Source organism: Carcharhinus amblyrhynchos, chromosome 31 (genome assembly GCF_965287045.1).
Source record: "Carcharhinus amblyrhynchos chromosome 31, sCarAmb.v2.hapA, whole genome shotgun sequence".
In the NCBI taxonomy this organism is placed as follows: domain Eukaryota; kingdom Metazoa; phylum Chordata; class Chondrichthyes; order Carcharhiniformes; family Carcharhinidae; genus Carcharhinus; species Carcharhinus amblyrhynchos.
Genome location: NC_137354.1, coordinates 12582724 through 12606852, shown reverse-complemented (window position 1 = coordinate 12606852; position 24129 = coordinate 12582724). Strand labels below are relative to the sequence as shown.

General features: G+C 42.2%; 1 protein-coding gene across 11 annotated transcripts in view; it reads right to left on the bottom strand.

Annotated features, from left to right (window-relative positions):
* The window catches only part of kcnma1a (potassium large conductance calcium-activated channel, subfamily M, alpha member 1a), a 754381-nt gene that overhangs the window by 60670 nt on the left and 669582 nt on the right, over window positions 1-24129 (bottom strand). For all 11 annotated transcript variants that reach the window (XM_080215698.1, XM_080215701.1, XM_080215700.1 and 8 more), the window contains one exon: window positions 22220-22412. In XM_080215698.1, the coding sequence (XP_080071824.1) occupies window positions 22220-22412 (193 nt within the window). The remainder of the gene's footprint in view (window positions 1-22219; window positions 22413-24129) is intronic.

Below are 24129 nucleotides of genomic sequence, written 5' to 3'. Positions count from 1 at the left end.
TGCGTTAAATCAAAAGGAGGAATGAAATGTCCCAAAGAGCAGCAACGATAATAGATCTGAAGAAGCAGCTGTTACAATGAATCCAGGTATGTGGATGCAGGTACTGAACATATTGTCAGCTCACATGCTTTAATCACCATAGATACAAGGTGAGTCATTAGCATTTCTGACACAGAATGAATAGAATATTGATCTGATTGTAAGTGTAGCTGAAGAAAAGTGATTTAACTCCTTCACTGACATGCATATTTAAATTATAGTTATACACTATTTAATGCAAAGCTACTTAAAAAGTCTTCTTGAACCACATGACAGGTTCAATATTGATTGCATGATAACGCAGACAAAAGGAAGGTTAATAATCCGTGGTCAGATGACAACCAAAATGAGCTTTCGGTGTTGATGAATGTATTTATTCCATACTCCTTATATGTTGGAAATGAATAAAACATTTTTCACATAACTCATTCATAACTGAAACGAGAAAGGTGAGCAAAGCCCTCAGAAGTCCTCCTGTAATGGTGTTGACAGGAAAGGTTATGGAAATCATTTAAAAAGTAATCAAAATGTCACGAAATTAAAGTATATTGAGACGTGCCAAAGTCATAGTCAACCAAAAGGCCCCACTTTCAAAGACCAATTTTATTTTAAACTATTATATAGATTCATTTTGAAACATTTATTTAGGATGGAGACTTTGACATGAATGTCGAGTATTTGGATCCTTTCCAAACATTGCAGGACAAATGGAAAATAGATCCAAATCAGAAATTCAGAAGCAACTTCTTTGCTTGAAGAATGGTTACAATCTGGAGCTCACTACCAAAAAAGACACTGAAGGAGAAACCAGAAAAAGACATGAGGGAGAAAGGAATATAAGGCTATGTAAATAGGGTGAGTTGAAGAGTGATGAGAGGAAGCTCCTAGACACAAGCCAAGGTAATAACATGGAATTAAGAATACAATTTTAAAATAGAGAACTAACAAGAATGAGTTTCATCTCCGTAATACCGCAAATCAAACAGATACGATTAGTGACATCCAATTGTATGTTAGTTAGTTCTCCCAGATTACCATTGGTTTGGGGCCCTGCTGTAAAATTCAGTCAGGACTGGGATGGGATTTCGAAGAAGGTGGCAGCTTCTTTAGTGTGTGCAAAAGGGGGACAGATTAGGCAAATCATGCCATGTGCCAAACTCCAGTATACCCATAGAAATGATGTGGAAACGCCAATGTTGGACTGGGCTAAACACAGTAAGAAGTCTCATAACACCAGGTTAGAGTCCAACAGGTTTATTTGATAGCAAAAGCCACTAGCTTTCACAGTGCTGCTCCTTCGTCAGGTAAGTGGGAGACGAAGGAGCAGCGCTCCGTAAGCTAGTGGCTTTCACTACCACATAGACTTGTTGGACCTTTTACTTGGTGTTGTAAGACTTCTTACTGTGTTTATTCATAGAAAGCCAGAGACCTCTGGTGGACCTGCTATCAGGATCTGCTGATTTAATTTTTTTTTATTCATTGTGGGACATGGGCACCACTAGCTAGCTAACATTTATTGCCCATCCCTGGTTGCCTTTGGACTGCAGTTGAGCATCAACCACATGGCTGTGGCTCTGGAGTCAGACAAGGACAGCAGATTTCCTTGCCTAAAGGACATTAGTGAACCAGATGGGTTTTTTCAACAATTGACAACGGTTTCATGGTCATCAACAGATTCCTAATTCCAGATAATTTTTATTGAATTCAAATTCCACCAGCTGCCGAGGCAGGATTCAAGCTGGGTCCCCAGAACATTAGCTGAGTTTCTGGATTAATTTATTTTATTCATTCGTGGGACATGGAAGTCGCTGGCTGACCAGATTTATTGCCCATCGCTAGTTGCCCTTGGAGGGCAGTTGACATTCAACCACATTGCTGTGGCTCTGAAGTTACATGTAGGCCAGACCAGGTAAGGCCGACAGATTTCCTTCCCTAAAAGCCAATAGTGAACCAGATGGGTTTTTCTGACGATTGACAATAGTTTCATCGTCACCAGTTGATTCTTAACTCCAGATTTTTTTTACTGAATTCAAATTCCACCATCCACTATGGCGGGATTCAAACCCAGGTCCTTAGAACATTAGTTGAGTTTCTGCATTAATAGTCTAGCGATAATACCACTAGGCTTTTGCCTCCCCTGTCAATTTGCAAGTTGATTTGACATTTGAAAGGCCTTTCTTGTAATTTTACCTGTTTTTTCAGTGTCCACATTCTTATATCTGAGAATTCACCTTGGCAGGCATTGTTTGTGAACTTGCGTTCGCCTAACAGTATCTGTGCCAGCAGATTCCTGATGGTATAACAATGAGATGTGAATGCTTCTACACTTTCAATGGTGCTGTGCAAAATGAAACATGCCAGGATGATCAGGAGCTGGCATTAGCTATTTGGTTGCACTTGCCAAGATGTCAACATTATTAGCATTGCAGGTCACTTAAACATGATAAAGCCAAATGAGAAGAGGGCTGGAATCAGCAGACATTATTAAAGATAATCTTTTTACCTGCATTTGTTGGGCCAGGGAAACAGGAATGCTCATCTCTGGCCTGGACTCTATGCCACACCCTTCCACAATTCCTGAATATCCACAACCTGGCCACCAATCTCTATTGGCAAGCAATACGTTTGTGAGGCTGGGTGAAGGTGGCCCAGTGGTTTGATTCCAGTCTTGGGTGACTGTTATTGTGGAGTCTGCACCATCTCCCCATGTATGTGTGGGTTTCCTGCGGGTGCTCCTGTTTTCTCCCACAGTTTTAAGATATGGAGATTAGGTGGATTGGCCTTGCTAAATTGCCCCTTAGTGTCCTTGAAGATGTATGGGTTGGGGGCATTAGTGGGGTAAATACATAGGATTGCAGGGATAGGGCCTGTGGCTTGCCCAGTCGGAGAGTTGGTGCATGCTCAATGGGCTGAATGGCCTCCTTTTGCACTGCAGCGATTCTATGACTCCAATGATTAAAGTCTTTGTGGTCTCTGTTGCTGAATGTGAAATCCCACTGAAAAACAGCAGTTTCCGATTGGAAACCCACTCACAGTTAAAATCAGCCCCACAAAATTTATTAGGAGGGGAAGACGGATGGAGCACACAGTGCGAGAAAGTGACGAAGAAGGAAAGAACAGAGAGGACAGTGTTTTAGGAGCTGAGATGTAAGAGGAATGACGAGTCCAATCATATTTGGATCAGTAAAGGAAAGAGAGAAGAACGATTGTGACAGAGAATGCAGTTTAAACTTGAAGGTGACAGACTGATGACCCATCAGTCATAAAATGTTTCATCGAGTTCAGAAAAGCGAAAACAATGCTGTAAGTATGCCCCCACCCTATCCAAGCCCACACCACCCACCCTGCTTCCCCCTCACCCCCCTCCTCGTCCCCAACACAGAAGTGAGAGAAATCCCCAGTGGTTTAAAACTTTATAAAGAGCTAATTTACCAAGGTCAGAAAAAAAGACTGTTTATCATCAAAGTGAAGACCAAGTTTCTTTTGAGTTGATTCTTGACACAGGAGTTCCATCTGAGATCAGAGTTTGTGAAGCCCATAAACAAAGGAAGACCAAAAATTGAGTCATCAAAGACAAGGTTGGGCTTTTATCTTCATGAGCTGAAAGCAACAAGCTTATCACTGCCCCAAAGGGCATGGAAAAGATCAGTATGTAGCAATTCACTCTTTACACAACAAGGCAAATGGAGGTTGTGTTCACTGAATATGCAAGCTTAAAACTGATGAATGTAGAGTAAAATTATTAGCAAAGGAAAGGCTAAGATTCAGTTGTTGTGGATGCTGTGTTAGATCCAACTGTAGCTTTAACCCTACAAAAAACATTTGTTCTGATTCACAAGTGAAGAGGTTTGAAAAGGAGGTTTTATTTTTACATATCCGACTCAGCCCCCTTTCCCTCCAGTTTCTCTGTTGGTTTTTTGAAGGTACTGTGCATTTTCTTTAAGCAAGCCCATTAAACAGTAGACCCCAGTGATGCCCCCTCGCTTGTAATGCAAAACACTGAGTCTGAAGTGTATTTAATAACAACACAGAACTACATACAAATTACAGCACAGAAACAGGTCATTAAACTCAACAAGCAGTGCTGGTGTCAATGCTCCACATTAGCCTCCTCCCACCCACTTCATTTAACTCCATCAGCATTAGCAATTATTCCTTGCTCCCTCGCGTATTTATCCAGCTTCCCCTTAACTGCAGCTATGCTGGCCATCTCAACTACTTGTGGTAACAAGTTCCGCAGTCTGACCACCTTCTAGGTGAGGATGTTTCTCCTGAATGCCCTTTTGGAGGACTTGGCGACAATTATATATTTAGTAACACTTGTTTTGGACTCCCCACAAACGTGGAAATATTGTCTCCACATCTATCCCATCAAACGCCTTCATAATTCTAAAGACCCCTGTTAGAGCACTCCTCACCCTTCCCTATTGGAAAGATAAAGTGGGGGTCCAGGAGGCAGGGAAGAGATTGCTATAGTGCAATAAGTTACCAGTTTCCAAACAGCAGCACTTTCAATACCACCCCATCACTGTCTTATCGGGTTTGTTGATAAGCAAGGCTGTCTGAACCTTTTCTTGTTCCTTGTCGCCAATGCAATGACTCAGGAAGCCCTGAGCTTAAAAGAACAAAGAACAAAGAAAAGTACAGCACAGGAATAGGCCCTTTGGCCCCCCCAAGCTTGTGTCGATCATGATGCACTAACTGAAAAATCCATCTGCCCTTACTCGATCCGTATCCCTCTATTTCTTCCACATTCATGGACCCATCCAGGTGCCACTTAAAATATTACTAATGTGCCTGCTTCCACCACATCCTCTGGCAGCACATACCAGGCACCCACCACTCTCTACATGAAAAACCTACCCCACACATCTCCCTTAAAATTTCCCCCTGCGCCTCGAACCTGTAATTGACACTTCCACCCTTGGAAAAAGCCTCTGACTATCCACCCTGTCCATGCCTCTCATAATTTTGTAGACCTCTATCAGGTTTTCCCTTAGCCTCCATCTTTCCAGTGAAAACAATCCTAGTTTAATCAACCTCTCCTCACAGCCAACACCCTCAAGCCCATTTGGTGAACATTCTTTGCACTCTTTCCAAAGCTTCCACGTCCTTCTGATAGTGTGGTAACCAAAACTGCATGCAATGCTCCAAAGGCAGCCTAACCAAGGTTTTATATAGCTGCAACATGATTTCCCAACTCCTGTACTCAATGCCCCAATTAATGAAGGTAAACATGCCATATGCCTTCTTAGTCACCTTGGCGACCTGTGTCGCCACTTTTAGGGAAATGTGGACCTGCATGCCCAGATCCCTCTGTATTTTAATGTTCCTAAGGGTTTTGCCATTTGCAGTACAATTCATACCTAAATTTGATCCCCCAAAATGCATCACCTTGCATTTGTCCAGATTAAACTCCATCTGCCACTCTGTGCCCAAGTCTCCAATCTATCTATATACTGTTGTATCCTCTGACAATCCTCAGCACAATCAGCAACTCCACCAATCTTCGTGTCATCTGCAAACTTACCAATCAGACCACCCATATTTTCCTCCAGATCATTTATATATGCTACAAACAACAAAGATCCCAGCAGTGATCCCTGCAGAGCACCACTAGCTACAGATCTCCATTCTGAAAAACACCCTTCCACCACCACTCTCTGTCGTCTAATAACCAAGCCAGTTCTGTATCCATCCGACCAGCCTACCCCGAATCCCATGCCATTTTATTTTTTGTACCAGTCTGCTATGTGGGACCTTGTCAAACACCTTACTAAAGTTCACATGAACCACATAAAAAGGAACATAGTTTATTACAGAAAACAAATTAAAACCAATACCATGGTGTACACAGAATAGTGCCTGCCTGGGACTCCAGTGTAGCAGGTCCAGTCCTGGGCCTGCCTTATAAAGGGCCCTGGTAATGAATTCAAGCTGGGCAGACCATCGCCTGTTACCAGGAGAACTCATAGTCAATAAGCCCTACAGGCAGATCAATCACTGATCCCCATGGACCTGATGGGGATTATCACAGTCATGTCAGTCCACTGGAACACAACTTTGCCAGATTAAAAGATATCTTTGAAATTAAGTAAACAGCAAACGAGAAACACGTGCTTTCAGGTTCACGACTGCTTAAAGGTGAAACGGAAGAGGTGAGGTTGTCTGCTGGTAGATTCATATTGGCAAGAGCTGCTTTTCTTATATGAGAAGCTTTGCTGGGCCAGCAGAGAGGAAGCACTGATATATTAAGATCAGTTGGATGCTGTGAAAAGGGTAACTGACTGAGGGAGGTGGCAGCCCCATAAAAGCTCCTGAGGACAGGAGGAGGAAGCTGGATGGTAGTCAATGCCAGCGTACATTTGGAGAGGCATGATTGTGCGGAATATCAAGGGTTATCCAGAGAAAGTCAATGGTGAGATCCTGAGAGCACAGAGTAACAAAGGGCAGGTAAAGAATGATGGAAGGGTCAAGGATAATGAACAACAGCTCAAGAGTATTGGAAAGCAATTCCAGTGTGCCAAGAGGGGTCACGGTGGTGATGAGGGGAATCCCTGGGGTAAACTATGGTTAGTCAGGAATAATAAAAGGTGGGTTGAGGCAGAGCAAGGGTGGTGGAGGACGTGCTAAACAGGCCCATTACATCAGTATTCCAGATGGAGGCCCCTGCAAGATCACAAAATGTCACTGTGTAAGTGCAAGTGGAACCAGGGATTACAAACTCCTCACAAAGAGCCAGCCTAAGCTGTTGGATGACAAAGAGTGGTTACCTGTCTGAGTACTGTTCAAACATGGCGCCCAGATCTTTAATGCTGTGAGGTAATGGCATGACCAGTGACTTTCTGCTTGTCCCCTTTGCATGGCTGGCCTGGGCCGTCGGCTCTGCATAGTTGGTTGACTGCTGTGTGATTTGATTTTTTCAATGGATGGGAGGCTGGCTGTGATTGTGTGTAGCCAACTGCTCCATATCTGATAGAAGTGCAGCCATCAGGACCTCGACACAAGATGATTATTCTGCTTTCAGGTTCACAGAGTTTATTCTCTTGTGGGAGGTGGACGTTGCTGGCAAGCATTTGTTCCTGTTGCCAGTTGCCCTTGGTCTAACAGACCTTTCAAGTGGTAGTTAATCATATTGCTGTGGATCTGGGGTCACATGTAAGCCAGTCCAGGTAAGGATGAGATTTTGTCCCCTAACGGGCATTGGAGAACCAGATGACAATTGATCATATTTGTCAAGGTTACCATTATTGAAACTACCTTTACATTCTAGATTTATTAAGTTTAAATTCCACCAGCTGCCATATGAACCTACATCCCTGGAGCATTAGCCCAGGTCTCTGGATTACAAGTCTCTTGTCACTGTGCCATCTTCTCATGGTCACATAGTCCTGCCTCTGTGGATCAACCAGCATCGATGGAACAAACAAGACGTCAATGTCTTTAGCAGATTAGTCAAGGGGAGAAAACTGATTTGCCCTGGAGTCCTCCTGACTATTGCGTATTGCGCAATAGTCCTGACTCCAGCCTTTTGCGTCAATAGGCTGATTCACTGCCTCAGGTGCATAAGACACACAGAAGAATCCAAGTTTGGGTGGACCAGTTGCTCTCAGCTGAGTAGCTATAGGGTCGCAAGAATTGTCCCTGGGGATGAAACATTTGAACTGTGGGGTGGGATGATAGTGAAAGTCTGTCATTGTTGATGCTCTTTGCAATGTCCAATGGTTCAGCACTGGCCAGAAATTTCCTGATTAGGTTTGGAAGCAATTTTTCCTACAATCCAAAACTAATTGCTCAACTCACACATGGAATTGTCATGACCTTGGGATGTCCCAAAGCTTTACAGCCAATGAAGCACACCTGAAGTACAGTCACTGTTACAATGTTGGAAACCTGGCAATCAATTGGTACGTGCCACGTTCCCACAAACAGCAATGTGATAATGACCACAAAACCTGTTACTTAAAAAAAAATGATGTTGATTGAAGGATAAATATTGGGGTGAACTCTTCAAAATAGCATTTGGGATCTTTCACCGAAGAGAGCAGATGGAGTTTTGGTTCCATCTGAAAGAACAGAACCTCCAACAGTCCAGCACACTCTCAGCGCTGCACTGCAGTGTCATCCTGGGTTCTTGAGCTGAAGTGATTTCAACCCACAATCTTCTGACTCTGGGGAGTGCTCCCAACAGAGCCATAAGCGGCACCCGAGCAAGAAAACCAAAATCTCCAGAACAAAAGGAAGTGGAAAGATTAACTGACAACAACAAAATTCTAGCAAATGTAAATTTCATCCTCTTCCTTTGTTTTTCGAATTCACTTCTGTAAACAGAAAAATATAAATTGGGTGGCAGACAGTGGCAAATAACTCACAAAAATTAATGAATATAGAACATCTTTTAATCATCTACCCACCATAGTTACGCTGCAGCACGTGAAATATTTCCATGCTCAGAAAACCCCTGCACCACAGAATTGCTGTCATGTTTCTGAAATTATATCTTATTTATTCATTTAAAAGGTGAAATAGTCAACATTGCAAATCATCTACACTCTCTACACATTTGCAGAACAGATATATTACACAGAAATAAGTTAAACCTGGATTTCATGTCACACCTGAAAAAAAAATCAGGAAATCGATCACCAAGGTGAAATGTTTGTGTATATCTCGCCACTTCTCGAAAGGCGCACCAATCCCTTGTTATATATCATTTTGTCTCCTTACTGCTACAGAGCCACTTTCCTGCTCTTTCCAGTTTGTGAGACAGAATGTGTACTAGGTATGCACATCATACCAGTTGTGTAGCTATGGAAGCTGATAATAATGATGCTGCAATTTTCACTGAAGTCTAACTTAGTTAAAACATTGAATCTGCATTCACACTGCCTTTGATCCAAACTGTCTGAAATAAAACCCACTGACTGGAATTTTACCACCTTGCCCGCCCCGGAGTACGAGCCTTGCCCGTGCGAGGTTGTAAAATACCGGCCCTTGTCTTCAATCTTGGAAATGCCTAGAAACACACGAGAGACAATAGAATCCTGGAACTGAACAGTGACCAGATTCCAATTCTACATCAATCTCTTCCAGCTCAATTGATAAATGCATTTTCAAGATTAAAATAAATGTTCGATAAGTTCAAATACCAAAAGAAATGTCCTGCTTTTGCTTCTGGGTTCATTTGTGAAATGTGCCAAACAACAGTTTCCTTCATATTACTGTGAGGCCCATTCTTGGTCTTTCTCCAACTTACTCATCCGCATGTTGGAGCTCGTGATGTAAAATCAGCACATGCAGATCATCAGCTAGGGGAGAAGCCTAATTATCTCTTCGTTCCTCATTCATCCAAGCTGAACAATCTTTCACTCTCAGCTGTCCATCAACCAAGCCCAGACCGACAATTGTTGTTCGGAGAGGTCCCAGTGGCCACAAGGCTTCCACGTCCAATGCCTGGGGCTTTTAAATGGAGCTTACCCTGTACCTGGACAATTTGGCATGTGATCAATTATGCATTAAAGCTAATTAAATGAGGCCCACAAAAGGTTCCTGTCCCCTGACATTCCCCCCCTCCCCACTGCCACATACCTTCTTTCTAAAGCATTCATTGAGAAAATAGTGATGATGGAATTCAGGTGTAGAAAGTCCAATGTTCAATTTTATGATTGAGAACAAGTAGTGCCAATGGGCCCTCAGAACCCTTCGTTTTAATAACGTTCTTTCACTTATTCTGAACGTTGAAATTGGCTGCTTCTCCTTTTAAAAAAAAAATCCCTTTCTTTCCAATCACTGCAGAGCAAAAGGAAAGCAAGAGGAAATGGGGCTAAATTACAGCCCTGGGCACATCCCACTGCTGGGCAGCACTGGAGTCTCCGAGAGACACAAGAACTGCCAAAAGCCACAGGTGAAGGCAAGGCACACCCCAAATGGCGCCAGGCTACACAAGGACTTTTGCTGATTTGTAGATTATCATAAATATCACTCATAGAACAAAAATAAACAGTCCAAACAAGACTAAATCCCCTGAAGGAATCAGCAGCATTCCTAGCCAAATGATAATCAGCATATGTTGGATACTATTATGGAGAAGAAACATTAATCTTTTTACTTGCAATAATTCTGCAGGGCAGAGGGTAAACTTTTAGTACTTAACACATTTAAATAAGCTTGGCTGCAAATTTCCAAACCAAGTTGTCTCAAGGGTCCAAGGGTTCCCCTAGGGGATTTTCACAATAACTTCATCGTGGTGTTAATGTAAGCCTCCTTGTGACACTAAGCAATAAACTTTAAACTTTAAAATCATTAACTCTCAATTTCAAGCAAGTTACACATATTTTCCTCCCATCATTTGGATGGCATTTTGATCAGCACAGCAAAATCAAATACCTAGAACCTAACTCACGCCAGGGATACCTCCAACCAGAGGAAACTGCTTTGGAAATGGAATCTTAACTGTCCCTTACACTCAGTTATTGTCACTGGGAAAGATGTGTCGATTCCGTCTTAGCAGTTTGCATCGCTGAAGGAAAGTTGGAATAACAGTATCCATCCACCCAGAACAAACATCCCTCAGCAGCAGATCATGAAATGACACTGTTGGAAAATCAATCCTCATCCTGCCCTAGAGCCCAAACAGGAAGTATAGGAGAGGTAAAATAACAAAAGAACTTGCATTTTCAGTGTGCCTATTGTCCCAAGGGCTTCAGATCCATTAAATACTTTTGTGTAGTCACTGATGGAATGAAGAAAAATTAAGGCAGTCAAGTTGTGCAAAACAAACAGCAATGAGCTAAATGGCCAGAAAGTCTGTTTTAGAGATATTGATTGAGATAGAAATATTGGCCAGTCAAAAAATCACCAAAAAGAATCATCCTGCTCCTCTTCAAATAGTGTCATAAGATCCATATCCACCTTTAACCTTTTGTATGAAATCCTGCAGCTCTGATAGAGCAGCACTCCTACGGTATTGCATTTCTGTTCCCCCAGAAAGCATAATACCAAATGCAGGTAAAAATATTGGCCAGAGTTGGTAGCAAGGACATCCATCTGAGGTCAATAGAATTTTTTTTTGCACGTGAATACTGGATCCTGATCATGTCATTGGGACCTGACTGCAACCTTACCTTGCTGATCTGACGGGGAAGCTCGAGTGGCGTTGCTGACGAAATAATAAGTCGGCAAGGTAACTCAGAGCCAATCTTGAGCTCAAACAGGAATAGGAATGCTCCTCCAGCTCAGCATGCAAAGCTTAATACACCCCTACTGAGGACTCTCCCTTCCTGTCCTCTCCTTTACCATTCCCCTCATGCCACCCACCTGCAGGACAACCCCAGCAGCCAAGCCAGCAGCTGCCTGACATCCCATCACTTTCTGTCCAAAATGGATGGGAGGTGAGGATGAAGAACTAAAAAGTAACCCAGGCTCAACCGCTGGGGCTCTAGTCGAACTTCTAACTGGCAAAGAAAATGACTCAGAGTTGAAATTGGACTTTGACCTTTGCACTCAGCTGCTGTTGCTTGCACTAAGGCACACAAAGTTAATGCTATTTCTGAATGTGGCTGACCCACTCTCCTTCCTGTCAGTTTGCCTGTTTTGCGCAAAGCTGCAGCACACACACTGCTGCAGATCTTGGTCTTGCTGCAGAGCCTGGTATGAGAATCTGCTTGCGTCATTTCATCTTGAACTGTTTTGCACGAGGACTCAAGTCATCTGATATTCACTGCAATCTCATTTAACTGCACACTTTGAATCCTAAAACAAAAGAAAATGGATTTTGCTGTCTGCGATTAAACCTGAGGCGACGGAACTTGCCACAGAAATAAATCTGAATCTTATGAGGATTTGTAAAGGTCACTTTTATGAGATCTCGTATCTCTAGTTAACATGCTGCATTCCCCAAGTTGCCGGTTTAACGTCCTGGCCCAGATGAATGCCTCTGACTTACACAGCCTGTCCTGAGCTTGTTGATGCGATTACTCACACCAGTCAGGAAGTGGGGCACTGAGACAATCAAAAACACACACGAGATGTTCACAACTTTTAACAAGCTGCTGATAACTTCATTAGCAGTCACATGACAGCCCTGTGTGACCCCTGCAACCAACAGTGTGACCTACACTTAGCAGCTGGCCACGGCACCAGATTTATGTTGTACAGCCTGGATGGGAATTCAACCCCCCACTGAGGTCATATGCAGAATACATACACTGTAAATTCATGGTCGACATTATATCAGTGAGTGTAATTAGCCTTGTAAATCCCAGAAAGCTGCCTTTGACAGCTACACTGAACACTTGCAATGTTTTACGCTTGTGATCTAGGCTTAATATAAAATCATACCCTGGGCAAGCCACAAGCCTTATGGAACTACCTTTGAGCTCCATAAGCACTTTAAAAGATGAATTATGTGAGTTTTTTCATTTCTTTCACTTTGATTCACCAACAGGGTGGAAACTTGACTGATGACCATAAATTTCAAATAATTGCCAACAGTTGGAAACAGCTCACAGGGAGCTCTGCTGCTTTTTGGACCTTCCGCTACCATGCCCCCCTACCCCTCTGCCGGGCAAGTCAACACATGAATTAATTCACTGCTGGCCACCATTTTATGGGTTGATGTACTGTACTTTATGGCTTCCCTTTGTTCCGGTTTCAGGAGAACACAGGATTGCCAACAATATTTGGATGTGTTCCTGGAGGTTCCACTACATAAACTCTCACCTCTAACTGCCCTATAAAAACAGGCACTATGCCATCACCCAATATTTTTATTACCAATGAACAAAGTGCTCCATGAAAATGAAAAACAAGGGCAAACAATTTATCTTTTGAAGCCACCCCCTACATTCTTTCTCGCACTCTTGCTTGCAGCAAACTCCAGGAGGCGATTAATCTTTAATTCCTGGTGACTGCAGGACAAGCTGGAGGGTTGGTAACAGTCGGTAAACACTCCCTCATTCCCCATTTACATTCATTACCACATCGTGCAGTGCAGAAACATGGAAACCAGATTACATTGGGCTTCAGGTACGTAGGACTGTTTCTACACATGCAGGCAGAATTTAATACTCTCTTCCTAGGTGGGTTTGGTGGTGAGGGATCATCAAATAGGGTGGGAGGATATCAGATGGGGGGCCCCACACCTTCCCATCTCTGGCCTGATTGAAGCGGGTTGGCAACTCTTGTGGTTGGCCTTCCCAACCTCGTGCCAACTGCAAGTTTAGAGGGGCAATCAATGCCCACCTGAGGGATTCACTATGCCCTAACTGGTCTTCACCCAGCAGCAGGCAGAATCTTGCCACGCAAGAAATCCAAAAAGCAAACCCTCTTGGTGTTTGCGAGCTTCCAGCGGAGGTGCAAGATGTGTCCTTCAAATTGAGGGATTTGGCATCAGGAAGGAAGGGTTGGCTGACAACCACCACCCTGCCCTCTCTTCTGACGCCACTGTCCACCCCTCCCATGTAATTTCCCACCCTCCCCCTCCCCCACTTACCATCAATCACCTAAAACCTGCATCCCTCAATGATCATGGATCTTGGGTGGATACATTATTGGCAGCAACCATTGCCTCCTTGTCAAGGCTCCCACAATTTTAGCCTTCCAGAGGTACAGGGTTCATCCATTTTACCACATATCTTAAAACCAGTATTAAAGTTCAGATCTCTTATTGGTCTCTGGCTCTTGTTTATGCAACAATGTGTCTGAGTGGCATCAACCTCACTTCTGAATCATGGTGTGTGACGGAGAATCCAGGCTGGCATTTCACTACAGTACTGGGACAGTGCTGCATTATCATCAGGAAAGATGGAGGAGATTCAGTGGATGTCCAGAAGAATGGCACCATGGGTTTAAATGGGTAAGTAATGAGGAGAGGATGTGGTCCACCCAGGTGTTTAAGAGCCTTAAGGGATTTGATAGGATACGGACACAAAAAACTACTTTCTTTATTGAGGGAGTCAGATAGAGGAGGGAGCTCACATCAGATGAAGGTTATAACTGCCAGGCCTCATCTGAATCTTGCAGAAAACAATGCAAATCAAGTTACCCGCTACCAGAAGACGGCTGTCGGCAGCTCGGCAAATTCAGGGTGCAGGGATGGAGGTGCCTATGGAGGCTTGGAATTTCTCTGAGGATTATTATTCATGAAAGGAAAGCTTTTCTTAAACTTAACTTTGTAGACTTCACCGACTTCCTGACAGGAAGGTGTGGGCAGCCAGTTAAAATTCCATTGCCATGCAAAATGGCTTGCACTTTCAGTTTAAAGTTTATTTATTAGTATCACAAGTTGGCTTACATTAATACTGCAATGTAGTTACTGTGAAAATCCCCTAGTGGCCACACTCCAGCGCCTGTTCGGGTACACGGAGGGAGAATTTAGCATGGCCAATGTATCTAACCAGCACGCCTTTTGGACAGTGGGAGGAAACCCACACAGATACAGGGAGAATGTGCAGATTCCACACAGATAGTGACCCAAACCGGGACTCAAACCTGGGTCCGTGGTGGTGAGGCAGCAATGCTACCCACTGTGCTGCCCCCAATTTATTTATAGGACTCCTGCTAGTTGTGGCTGCATCTGTTGCTAAATGTTGTTAACAATGTAGATTGGTGCAAGCACAGCAGCAAGTAAAGCCATTCCTTTGTTGCCACTCCTTTGTTCTACTGGAGCCACTCCATTCCTGCTGATCAGGGAAGAGTTAAAATTAGCCCTAACATATGTAGAAGCTTCACTACTCGGGGCACAAAGTGCAAGTCTGACAGGAAAACGGTAAAAAAAACTCCTGTTAAAAATAAATTTAACTTAAGGATATAATAAATATTGATGGCAGCCCAAGAACTATAATTAGTCAATTACTGCCTTCAGGATACAGGCATAACTTTAAATGTTCAATAGGACTTTCACCTTTGTCAGCTATAATGAACTCTCATTGACCCTTTGTCAATAGTTCATCCCTGTACCTGGCAACCACAGTTCATATTTCTGTACCACACATTTCAACAAAATCATTGCACCTATCTATGTGTAAAACCAGTTTTGTTAAATTTCAAAGCATTCCATATCCAAACAATCTTTCACAGAAAGGAATTTCACCTTGCTCCAACCCCCAGTCAGAATAACAACGTGTATTTATATAGCGCCTTTAATATAACAAAACATTGCAAGGCATTTCACAGGTGTGTAAGAATGCAAAGTTTCACACTAAATGACATAAGGCAATATTAGGGCAGATGTTCAAAAGCCTGGTCAAAGAGGTAAGTTTTAAGGACTGTCGTGAAGGAGGAAAGAGAAGTCGAAAGGTTGAGAGGTTTAGTGAGGGAATTCCAGAGCTTAGAGTCCAGGCAGCTAAAGGCCACCAACGATGGAGCAATTAACATTGGAATGCTGAAGAGGTCAGAACGAGAGCAGTGCAGAGAACTTGGGAGGATTGTGAGGCTGGATATCCTTCTCCCTATTAACACCATCAAAATCTTAATGAAAACTTCCATTAAATCTTTTGTTTTGTTTCTCAATGTCAAGGCTTTATCAAAATTATGGCTTTCCATTGCTGGGACCCACCTGGGCTTCTGTACACTAGTGTCCTTCAAATAACCAGTTGCTGAAAACACACAGTGCCCGCAGACTGTCTTAATGATTACAAAAACAAAATAGTGAAGCTGCTGAAAATGTGAAGCAGACGTGGGAAATGCTGGAGCATTCAAGCAGGTCAGGCAGCATCTGGGGAGTGAGGAAAAGAGTCAGTGTTCCAGGTCTGTGCTCACCAATCTCTCCGACCCTGCTGTCAGCTCAGAGCTTGCACAGGATTCAAGTTCTTCACATTATCCTTCGCATCTCATAGTGTAGTACGTAAATTATCAAAGGCTATTCGTTCTCTGCTCTGGTTGTCTTCCTGATCAGATGGATAGTTGGTCTATTCCATTGATGGTCCTCTTGTAGTTATACTGGTGCACTTCTATTTCCCTTCACAATTCCATTTTCAGTCTCTACAAAACTGCAGGTTGTGTCTTTTTCCCCAGTGCTTGGCCTTCTCAATTTTGGTCACAAGTCCAGACTGGTTGAAGTTCTGGTAAATTGTGCATTCTATGGCACTGATTATAGTTTCTGGTTTGATTTGCAGGATAAACATCTCCCACCTCCACCCCCACCCCCAACCCCACTTGCTCTCTGTTGTTTTGAGACTTGGCATAAACGCGTATGGAACAACAGAAAGTTGAGTTTGTTACTGTCTTCCCATCAGAAGTTTTGACATGGAAATGAATATACCATCAGAGGTTTCCTTTGCTCATGGTGATGGTCAGACCGGCGATGCAGCTCAAAATCATTCCCTCATTATTTTGAGATCCCTAGTCACCAAATGGAATTCAGCTCTCTAACACGACACTTTCTAATGTCTCTGGTGTATTCTCTGAAGGATCTCGAGTCTAAGAACTCCAGATGTGAACAATCTCTCATCATAAATCAATAAGTCATCCACAACACTGAGATGTCTTCTTTGCTTGAAGTATTGTTTCAGGATAAGATTATTTGGAACATATTCTGGCCATCCATTTTTGCAGTATTCCCAAATTTTAACATGCTCTTCATCTGATTTTGTGCCTTTCAGATGTTATTCAGCTTCTGTGTTGTTGCTGATAGGAAGTTTGTGATCAATGGAGTATTTGACCCACTTCACCCTCAGAGGTCTCTGCAAGTCCTCTAGTTCTGGCCTCTTGAGCACCCCTCGATTTTAATCGTTCTACCATTGGTGGCTATGTCTTCAGCCGACAAAACTCTTTGCTCTGGAAATTGCTCCCTGAACCTCTTTGCCTTTCTTCCTCCTTTAAAACATTGCTTATAACCTACCTCTTTGATCAAGCATGTGGCCTTAACATCTCCTTGTGTGTTAAATTTTATTTGATCATCCTCCTATGAAAAGCCTTGGGTGTTTCACGATGTTAAAGGTACTATGTAAGCAGCTGTTGTCATCTTCCCTCCCTCTCTATCCCCATGGAGACTGCCAGGTCTGCTAAGTATTTTCAGCATTTCCAGTTTTTATTTCAGACTTCCAGCATCTGCAGTATTTTGATTTTGTTTTGTTGTAGTTGCTGTTGTGTAGCATCTATCGGCACATGGGGGGGGCTGAACAAAAGAAAACCAGGAGTTCAGGTGCGTACATGAACAGAAATAAATTAATAATGCTTCAAAATGGGGCTGAATAATGCAGCCCTCACTGAGGCAATAAATAATAGCCTTTACGCTACTTAATATAAGCTCTCTGACAAAATTCCATTTTTTAATTCTACAATATAACCTTTATAGGTCTAAGATGATGAACAGTGAAATTCCACTCCAAAGGGAATTCACTGTTTAAAGGAAGACTGGTAGTGTTCTATTTTCAAGTCCAAATGGGTGCATGTTACTATTTTTATTCATGGGATGTGTAATTGTAGTGTTGAATTGCAGAAAGCAAAATAAAAGTGAAGTGCCTCATAAATCAGAACCTGTCACTTTTAACTTGATATAAAGGCTAATTAAAACCTAATTCACTTCATTGCTTGGGCAAGTTTTAATGAAAAGTAGTAGTTGCAGCACTGGAACGCATTAGCTGGAGCCTTGCATTGTTCATGACAAGATCATGGTGCTAGCAGAACAGCAAAGGGCAATGCTCATGTCTGCCCAATGTGGACATGTCTGATACACTTAACAAAACTAAAGGGGCAGTCTGTTACTAAACCTGCAACACAAGATTCATGTGATCACCTGGCACAGCATTTTCTCAGCACAATCTCATTTTACGGGTAAAAGTGCAAAAGAAATCAGGGAAGCCTTCATTAACAATTTTAAATCCCTCTTCCTTTTCTCCTTCAATTTATTTCCTAACTCTGACTGCTATTCAGGGCAACTGGGGGGCTGTGGAGGGGAAGGGGGGGGGGTGCTAATTCCAGACTAGTAGTTGGTATCCCACAGAAGTTACCAATATCTATAATTGGACCTACACTGTGCACACTGGATGTCCACTCAATCTTCGACATTTGGCCTGCAGGCAACCTCTGATTGGCAGGTAAAGTGGTGATGATGGGAGGGGATTTGGAGAGCGAGCAACTTCTGATTTTTGGCAGACAGTTTTTTCTCAGGATTTTAAAGCCTGGGGGAAGGTGGGTAGAAATCCATTGGCACGAGCTTCTCAAGCTCAGGTGGTGATGTGGCTGCAAGGCGTACCTGAACGAGGGCCTTGAGACAGTTCAAAATTTGGCCTTGGCCTGAGCTGGCAGCTACTCCACCCCACTTTCCTGAAATGGTTCTGAAACAGGATTTAGGCTTCTTATCTACATACTTAAGGAGCCTAATTTTTGTTTTAGGTCACTGTTGATAATGTTTGAAAAATCCCCTACCCAATTTTATCCAGTCCTCTGCCAGGTGTCTTTTGAGGAGAGGATATTGGTGCCCAAAATTAGGCCTTCTTGCACCTATTCTGCAGCTCAGGTGCAACAAAAGCATTGCATAAATCAGTGGTGTCCAACCTCTTGAATATCACAGTACACCTCTACACTATAAAGGAAATTTCAGACACACCTCCTGTTTACTCTGAACCGCCCTCCAGCAAAAGACATTTTGGGAGCAATTTTCAGCCTGCGTTCGTCATCAAAGAGAACATGGTCAAAAAATGGGAAGGGAATCGGGTTTCCATGTTTTACTGTACATGTGTGGATGGCAAAAATCTCATTTCCGCCATAATAATGCTGAACACTAATAGCCTCAGTTTGAGCTATTGCAAAACCTGGACCATTGACTTGGAAAAAGGTAAACAATTCAACATAAATATAAGCTGAATAAAGGGAACCTTGATTTTCTTAAAAACACAGTTCACATATTATACATATGTTCGTACAGGATTTCGTACTTCAAAAGAGTCATCAACATGTATGTTGACTTTTTCTCTCCACAGATGCTGCCTAATTATCTGAGTTTTCCCAACATTTATTCCCCCCAGTTTCTTGTATTAATATCTTGAGTTCTATTATCTCAGGCAGAAAAATGTAGCATGAGAAAAAAGCAGTAACATAATTAAAAAAGAGGAGAAAAGCTGAAGTGCAGGACAGAATCTCAGCATAATGCTAATCTTATATCCAGGCATTAACTAAGCATAACTACAGATACAAGTTATTGGCATGGTTTCAATATTGTGATTTTCAGAACTGCATATGTCTTTTTTTTAACATTTCTCTGCTTCTCTCACTTCTCCCAGGGTTTTTTGCGCCCTGTTTGAATTTTTGCATGTGTGTGTGTGGGCAGAAAGGACTTTGCCTTCAGCTCCAGGTCCCGTTGGTCATGAGCATGGGCCTGACTAATGTAAAAAGTCTGAACCACGCATGTGCGGCTCTTTCCCAGCCGGCACGTACACTGAGATCTATCAGGTCTTGGAAAAGCTGACCACAGAGCTGAAGACGAAGGTTAATTTTAGTTTAATTAAATGAATTTTTAATCATTTTGAATCTTTTTTGTGGCACACTTGGGGATGTTCAGGATACACCAGTGTGTCGTGTGGCTGCCGTGGTACATTGGTGGGAACCACTGACGTAAATGCTAACTCTTCTGTTCTTTCTTCCTTAATAAGCATTTGAAATAACATAGCAGGCAAGATAATAAAGCCAAACATATATGTTGGGCTGAGAGAGTTAAAACAGCAGTTTTGATGGGTTGAATGGTTTTTCCTCGTATTTGATATTTTTGCATATTCTAATTTGTAAAGTCTATATTGCTGCCCAGCTGGGATCAGTGAATTCAGCCCAGAATGCTGATCAAATCTGGAACTGCTAGGGCTTGCAAGGATCAGTACCAGGCAGTGCGTTCACTTACAAAACAACAGGGAAACAACTTGCTTTATAAAAGTAAAACCGCCAACTGCACAACTGAGTCATTTATTCCCAAGGACATTCATGCAGCGACAGTGACAACCTCTGAAGGGATGCTTACTCAGTGAGACTAGGCTAGGAGGGGTACACATTTTGTGTGACATAAACAGGGGAGACACCACCACCACACTAACATCCACTATCAAGTTACTTGCAGCACTGGCAGATTTTTAATTGGACCGCTGCATAAAATAACAATTAAATACTCTGGCAAATGAAGACAAAAAGCACATTTTACTAGAACTCACTGCAGGTTTCAAAGCATTTTGTTTTTCGCAACTCATGCAATTGAACAGTAAAAGAATGGTTAGCTCGGGAGAGTACAGTGAGTAATAAATGTAAATGACAGGAATTTGGAGGTAATGCCTTTCTGAACTATTCCCTTAAGGCCGTGCTGTGAAAAAATTCCTAAATGTAGATACCAGGCTAATGTACTTCAACCTGCAATTAGAACATTACTGGAACCATTACCCACTTAAACAATAGCATCTGATGCAGTCCTTGTAGTCTCATTAGAATTTTAAGGGTTATGTGGTTTACTAGCATTGGGTTACTGCTTCAAGTTTGCAATTAGTAAATATAAACCAGCAGGGTGGTTAGCCATACCATGCCAAAGGTGTGTAAAATATTACCATAAGAATATCTAATTTTTATTTGCAAGTAAGGGGTTTAAGTGCCATTCGCCTAGTCATTGCAGCCCTCATTTAATTAAGATTGCTGAGCCACTTAAGAAAACATCAAAGGGCCAAAAGTCATTCTAATAAGGCACCAAACACAATTACTGTAATAATGATAGACCTCTAAATCTATTCCAGAGACTTTTAAAATATACTATATTCACATCAAATGTCTTACTAGCATGAGAGCTTTTCAATCTATTCTGGGGAAAATTAAGAACAGGCATGGAGCAACCAGTCCAGCACTAAAGACTCAGAACATTTTAAAAGTCTCAAAGGAGGTATAAAGTGCTTTTATAAATATTTCAGAAGTACAATCATTTAAACGGTGTTATTATCTATTGCTCTGTTAGCTCCCTAATACCACTACTTGAAGTTGGTGAGTGTTATTTAGCAATTGTTGCAAATCGATTTCAGTAATTTTATAAACAGCCTTAAGCAATGGTTGATTTTCTACCTGTTGCCAAGCAACCGCTGTAATGCATAGTCATCTATATAAATCATTACATTCGGTTCGAACAAACATTGACCCACTCGTACATTTTAATTAAATCATAATATTCTTTCCAGATTCAAAAAAGTGCGACAGAATGGGGCAGAGAACCTGTCAGAATGCACTTCAAACAATTCAATGTCTTAAGGCAAACATAAGGATTAAAATATTTATAACAGGGTCTAAGAAGCAGAAAATAATTGCATTCTGCACCTATATGTAGATGTTACCGAGCATATATTTGCTGATTTTAAAGGTCCCACGTCATTTCTCATTTTCACAAAGGTAGTCAGTTTCAAACCCCACATGAAAGGAAAACATATCAGCAGTTTCTAATATGTTTGTGTCCCCAGATAGTAGCGTGTAAAATATTTCCACAAGAGGTACATTACTGCACAAACAACTGTACAATCCGACAATGAATAGGATCTAAATCTTTTCCAGCAAAACGTTTTACGAGGTCAAACTGTTCTCCGCCTCATTCGATCACCAAATAACCCAGCGAGGTTGACGTGCAAGATATTGAGGCCTTAAACACAGCCAGAGCGCCAAAGGGTGACCAGTCATAGCTTGGAAAAGATGTACGGTGTATTTCAATATTTAATCAATAATGGTGTCTTTCTGACCTAAACAGAGAAGATATGGAACCTTCCCCAAAACTCTTCGGGGAACTGCAGGACTGAAAATATCTGCACATGCCTCCACCCTCTGAACATCAATGAAATGTTTGAGGAAAACAAAAAAAAACAAATATTACAAGAGAAACTATTGTATATATTTTAAAAAGGCATTTCTTTGTCACTTTTCTGCTCTTCTCTCTCAATCAATCACAAAAACGGCCACCCACAAACCATAAATATGAACCCTTTCAAATGCTTAAGTTTAATTATGCCCTGCCTATATTAAGCTCAACCCATTTCAAAATTCCCCATCAATCCAAAAGCTATTCCTTTCCATTGCTGTTTATCTCCGTCCTGTTTAAAACATCATAGCAGTCAGTTGCCCTTATTGTCAAACATACCAATCTGAGACTGTTTGAATTACTGAGTGAGGGATATTCTTCTTGCCAGCTCCTGTCCCCTCCAGGCATAGCAGAGAAGTATTATAGGGCAGTCCTTACCTTGGGAATTAGCCTGCAAGACCCCTATGCTGTCATCAAACTGCATAGATTTGATGTTGAGTGACGCCAAGATGCATTCTTTGTCCTGCAGCGAACAATCGTCGATATTGTTCTGATTGGCTGATAGAATAACACACATGTCGCAGAGGTTGATGTTGACAGCTCTTAAATCAGCTCGACATAATGGCGTACCCTTCAGCGAATAAAAAATAGAAAAACAAATTAAAGATCAAGACTGCAGCTATGGGACAATACTTAACAAGTAGTCTTTTATTCTCCAACATTAAACCAATGTAACTATGTGCTGGGGAATTGGAGATGTGCACTTATCTGAAAGGGTAGATGGTGCTGATGGCAACTCTCCGGTTCATTGTTTATACTCAGTGAAGCCATTAAAAGCAAATAAGAGACAGGCTCATTGCCAGCTTTCCACATCTGAGTCATTGATGCCAAGTCAATAACTGTAAGCAATCTTTTCTAACTGGCAAACACTGGCATTCAGAATGCGTGAACTAAATGCCAGGCTGCTCATCATTGCAACAAAATGTCAAATAGCCACTTGCGGCATCCGGATGTCCATGAAACTATGGGTGAAGAAAGTAAAGGAGCCTAAACAATGGCAGTTATTTGCAGACACCTGCTCTTGCTCGTGTACCAGCACTATGGGAGGGGCTATATTATCGGAATTGTACTTCTATTGGGAATTACAACTGTTTTGAAAGTAAATTCCCCAAATCAAGGAAAATATTCCTGTCATCATGTTTTAAATTGTATTGAATTAGCACCCATATGCATATTTTGTGACTATTGTATATTTGATTACCTGATGGATACAGGAGCACCAATGAACACCTTGTTCTTGGTCCTGGGGACCCACTGGGATAAAGAATAAAGGGGATCTGCCTACATGATGCCTTTTAACTTCTGTCTTGGGTCCATGTTAGTCTACGAATAAATCATATACTGGTCCCACTTAGTATGCATAATCACGAATGCTCAGCGCCCTTCTGCTGGTGTTTTCCTTCTCATTGAGTGTTTTGGCATTGGAAACATTGTGCTGAATGAGCATCAACAATTTGGCCTTCAATTGCTTGATATTTCTCAAGTTTCAACTGATGTCTGAACATCATCCCATGTATACTTGCTTTGGAGAGGTTATTAGGACTCCTTTTTGCATGGAAGGATGGGATGCATTATTCTGCAGCCACTAGAAAAGTTGTGCAATTAGGGGCCCTCACCCTCTATAGGACCAGTGATCTGGGCCTTCTGAAACAACAAGACTAATTGGTATAGTTTTCGGTCATCCTGAGCAGTCCAATCCTAGAATCCCGACAGTGCAGACAGAGGCCATTTGGTTCATCGAGTCTGCACTGACTCTCTGACAGGGCATCTTGCCCAGGTCCATCTCACACCCTACCCCTGTAACCCCAAACAGTTACCCCACTAATTCCCCTAATCCACACATCTTTGGACGCTGAAGGGCAATTTAGCCTGGCCAATCCACGTAACCTGCACATCTTGGACAATGGAGGGAAACTGGAGCACCCAGAGGAAACCCACGCAGACACAGGGAGAATGTGCAAATTCCACACAATAATGACCCAAGCCTGGAATTGAACTCTGGTGCCTCGCGCTGTGAGACAATTGTGGTAAACAAAGTGCTACTGTGCCGCCCCATGCAACAGCTGGACCAGGACATAAATAGCAGAGGTGCTCTATTGGCTACGACTTCTTTGGCAACAATCGCCCCTGCTACAGGGTGGCTTCAGAATATCTATACATGATATACTGCAATAACTTATCAATTTTAGTTTGGCAGCAGCAATCAGTCCTGTGCTATCTACCAATAGAAACATAAGAACAGAAACATTGTGATATTGTTGCTCCTTAATCACTGCTGGGTGAAAATC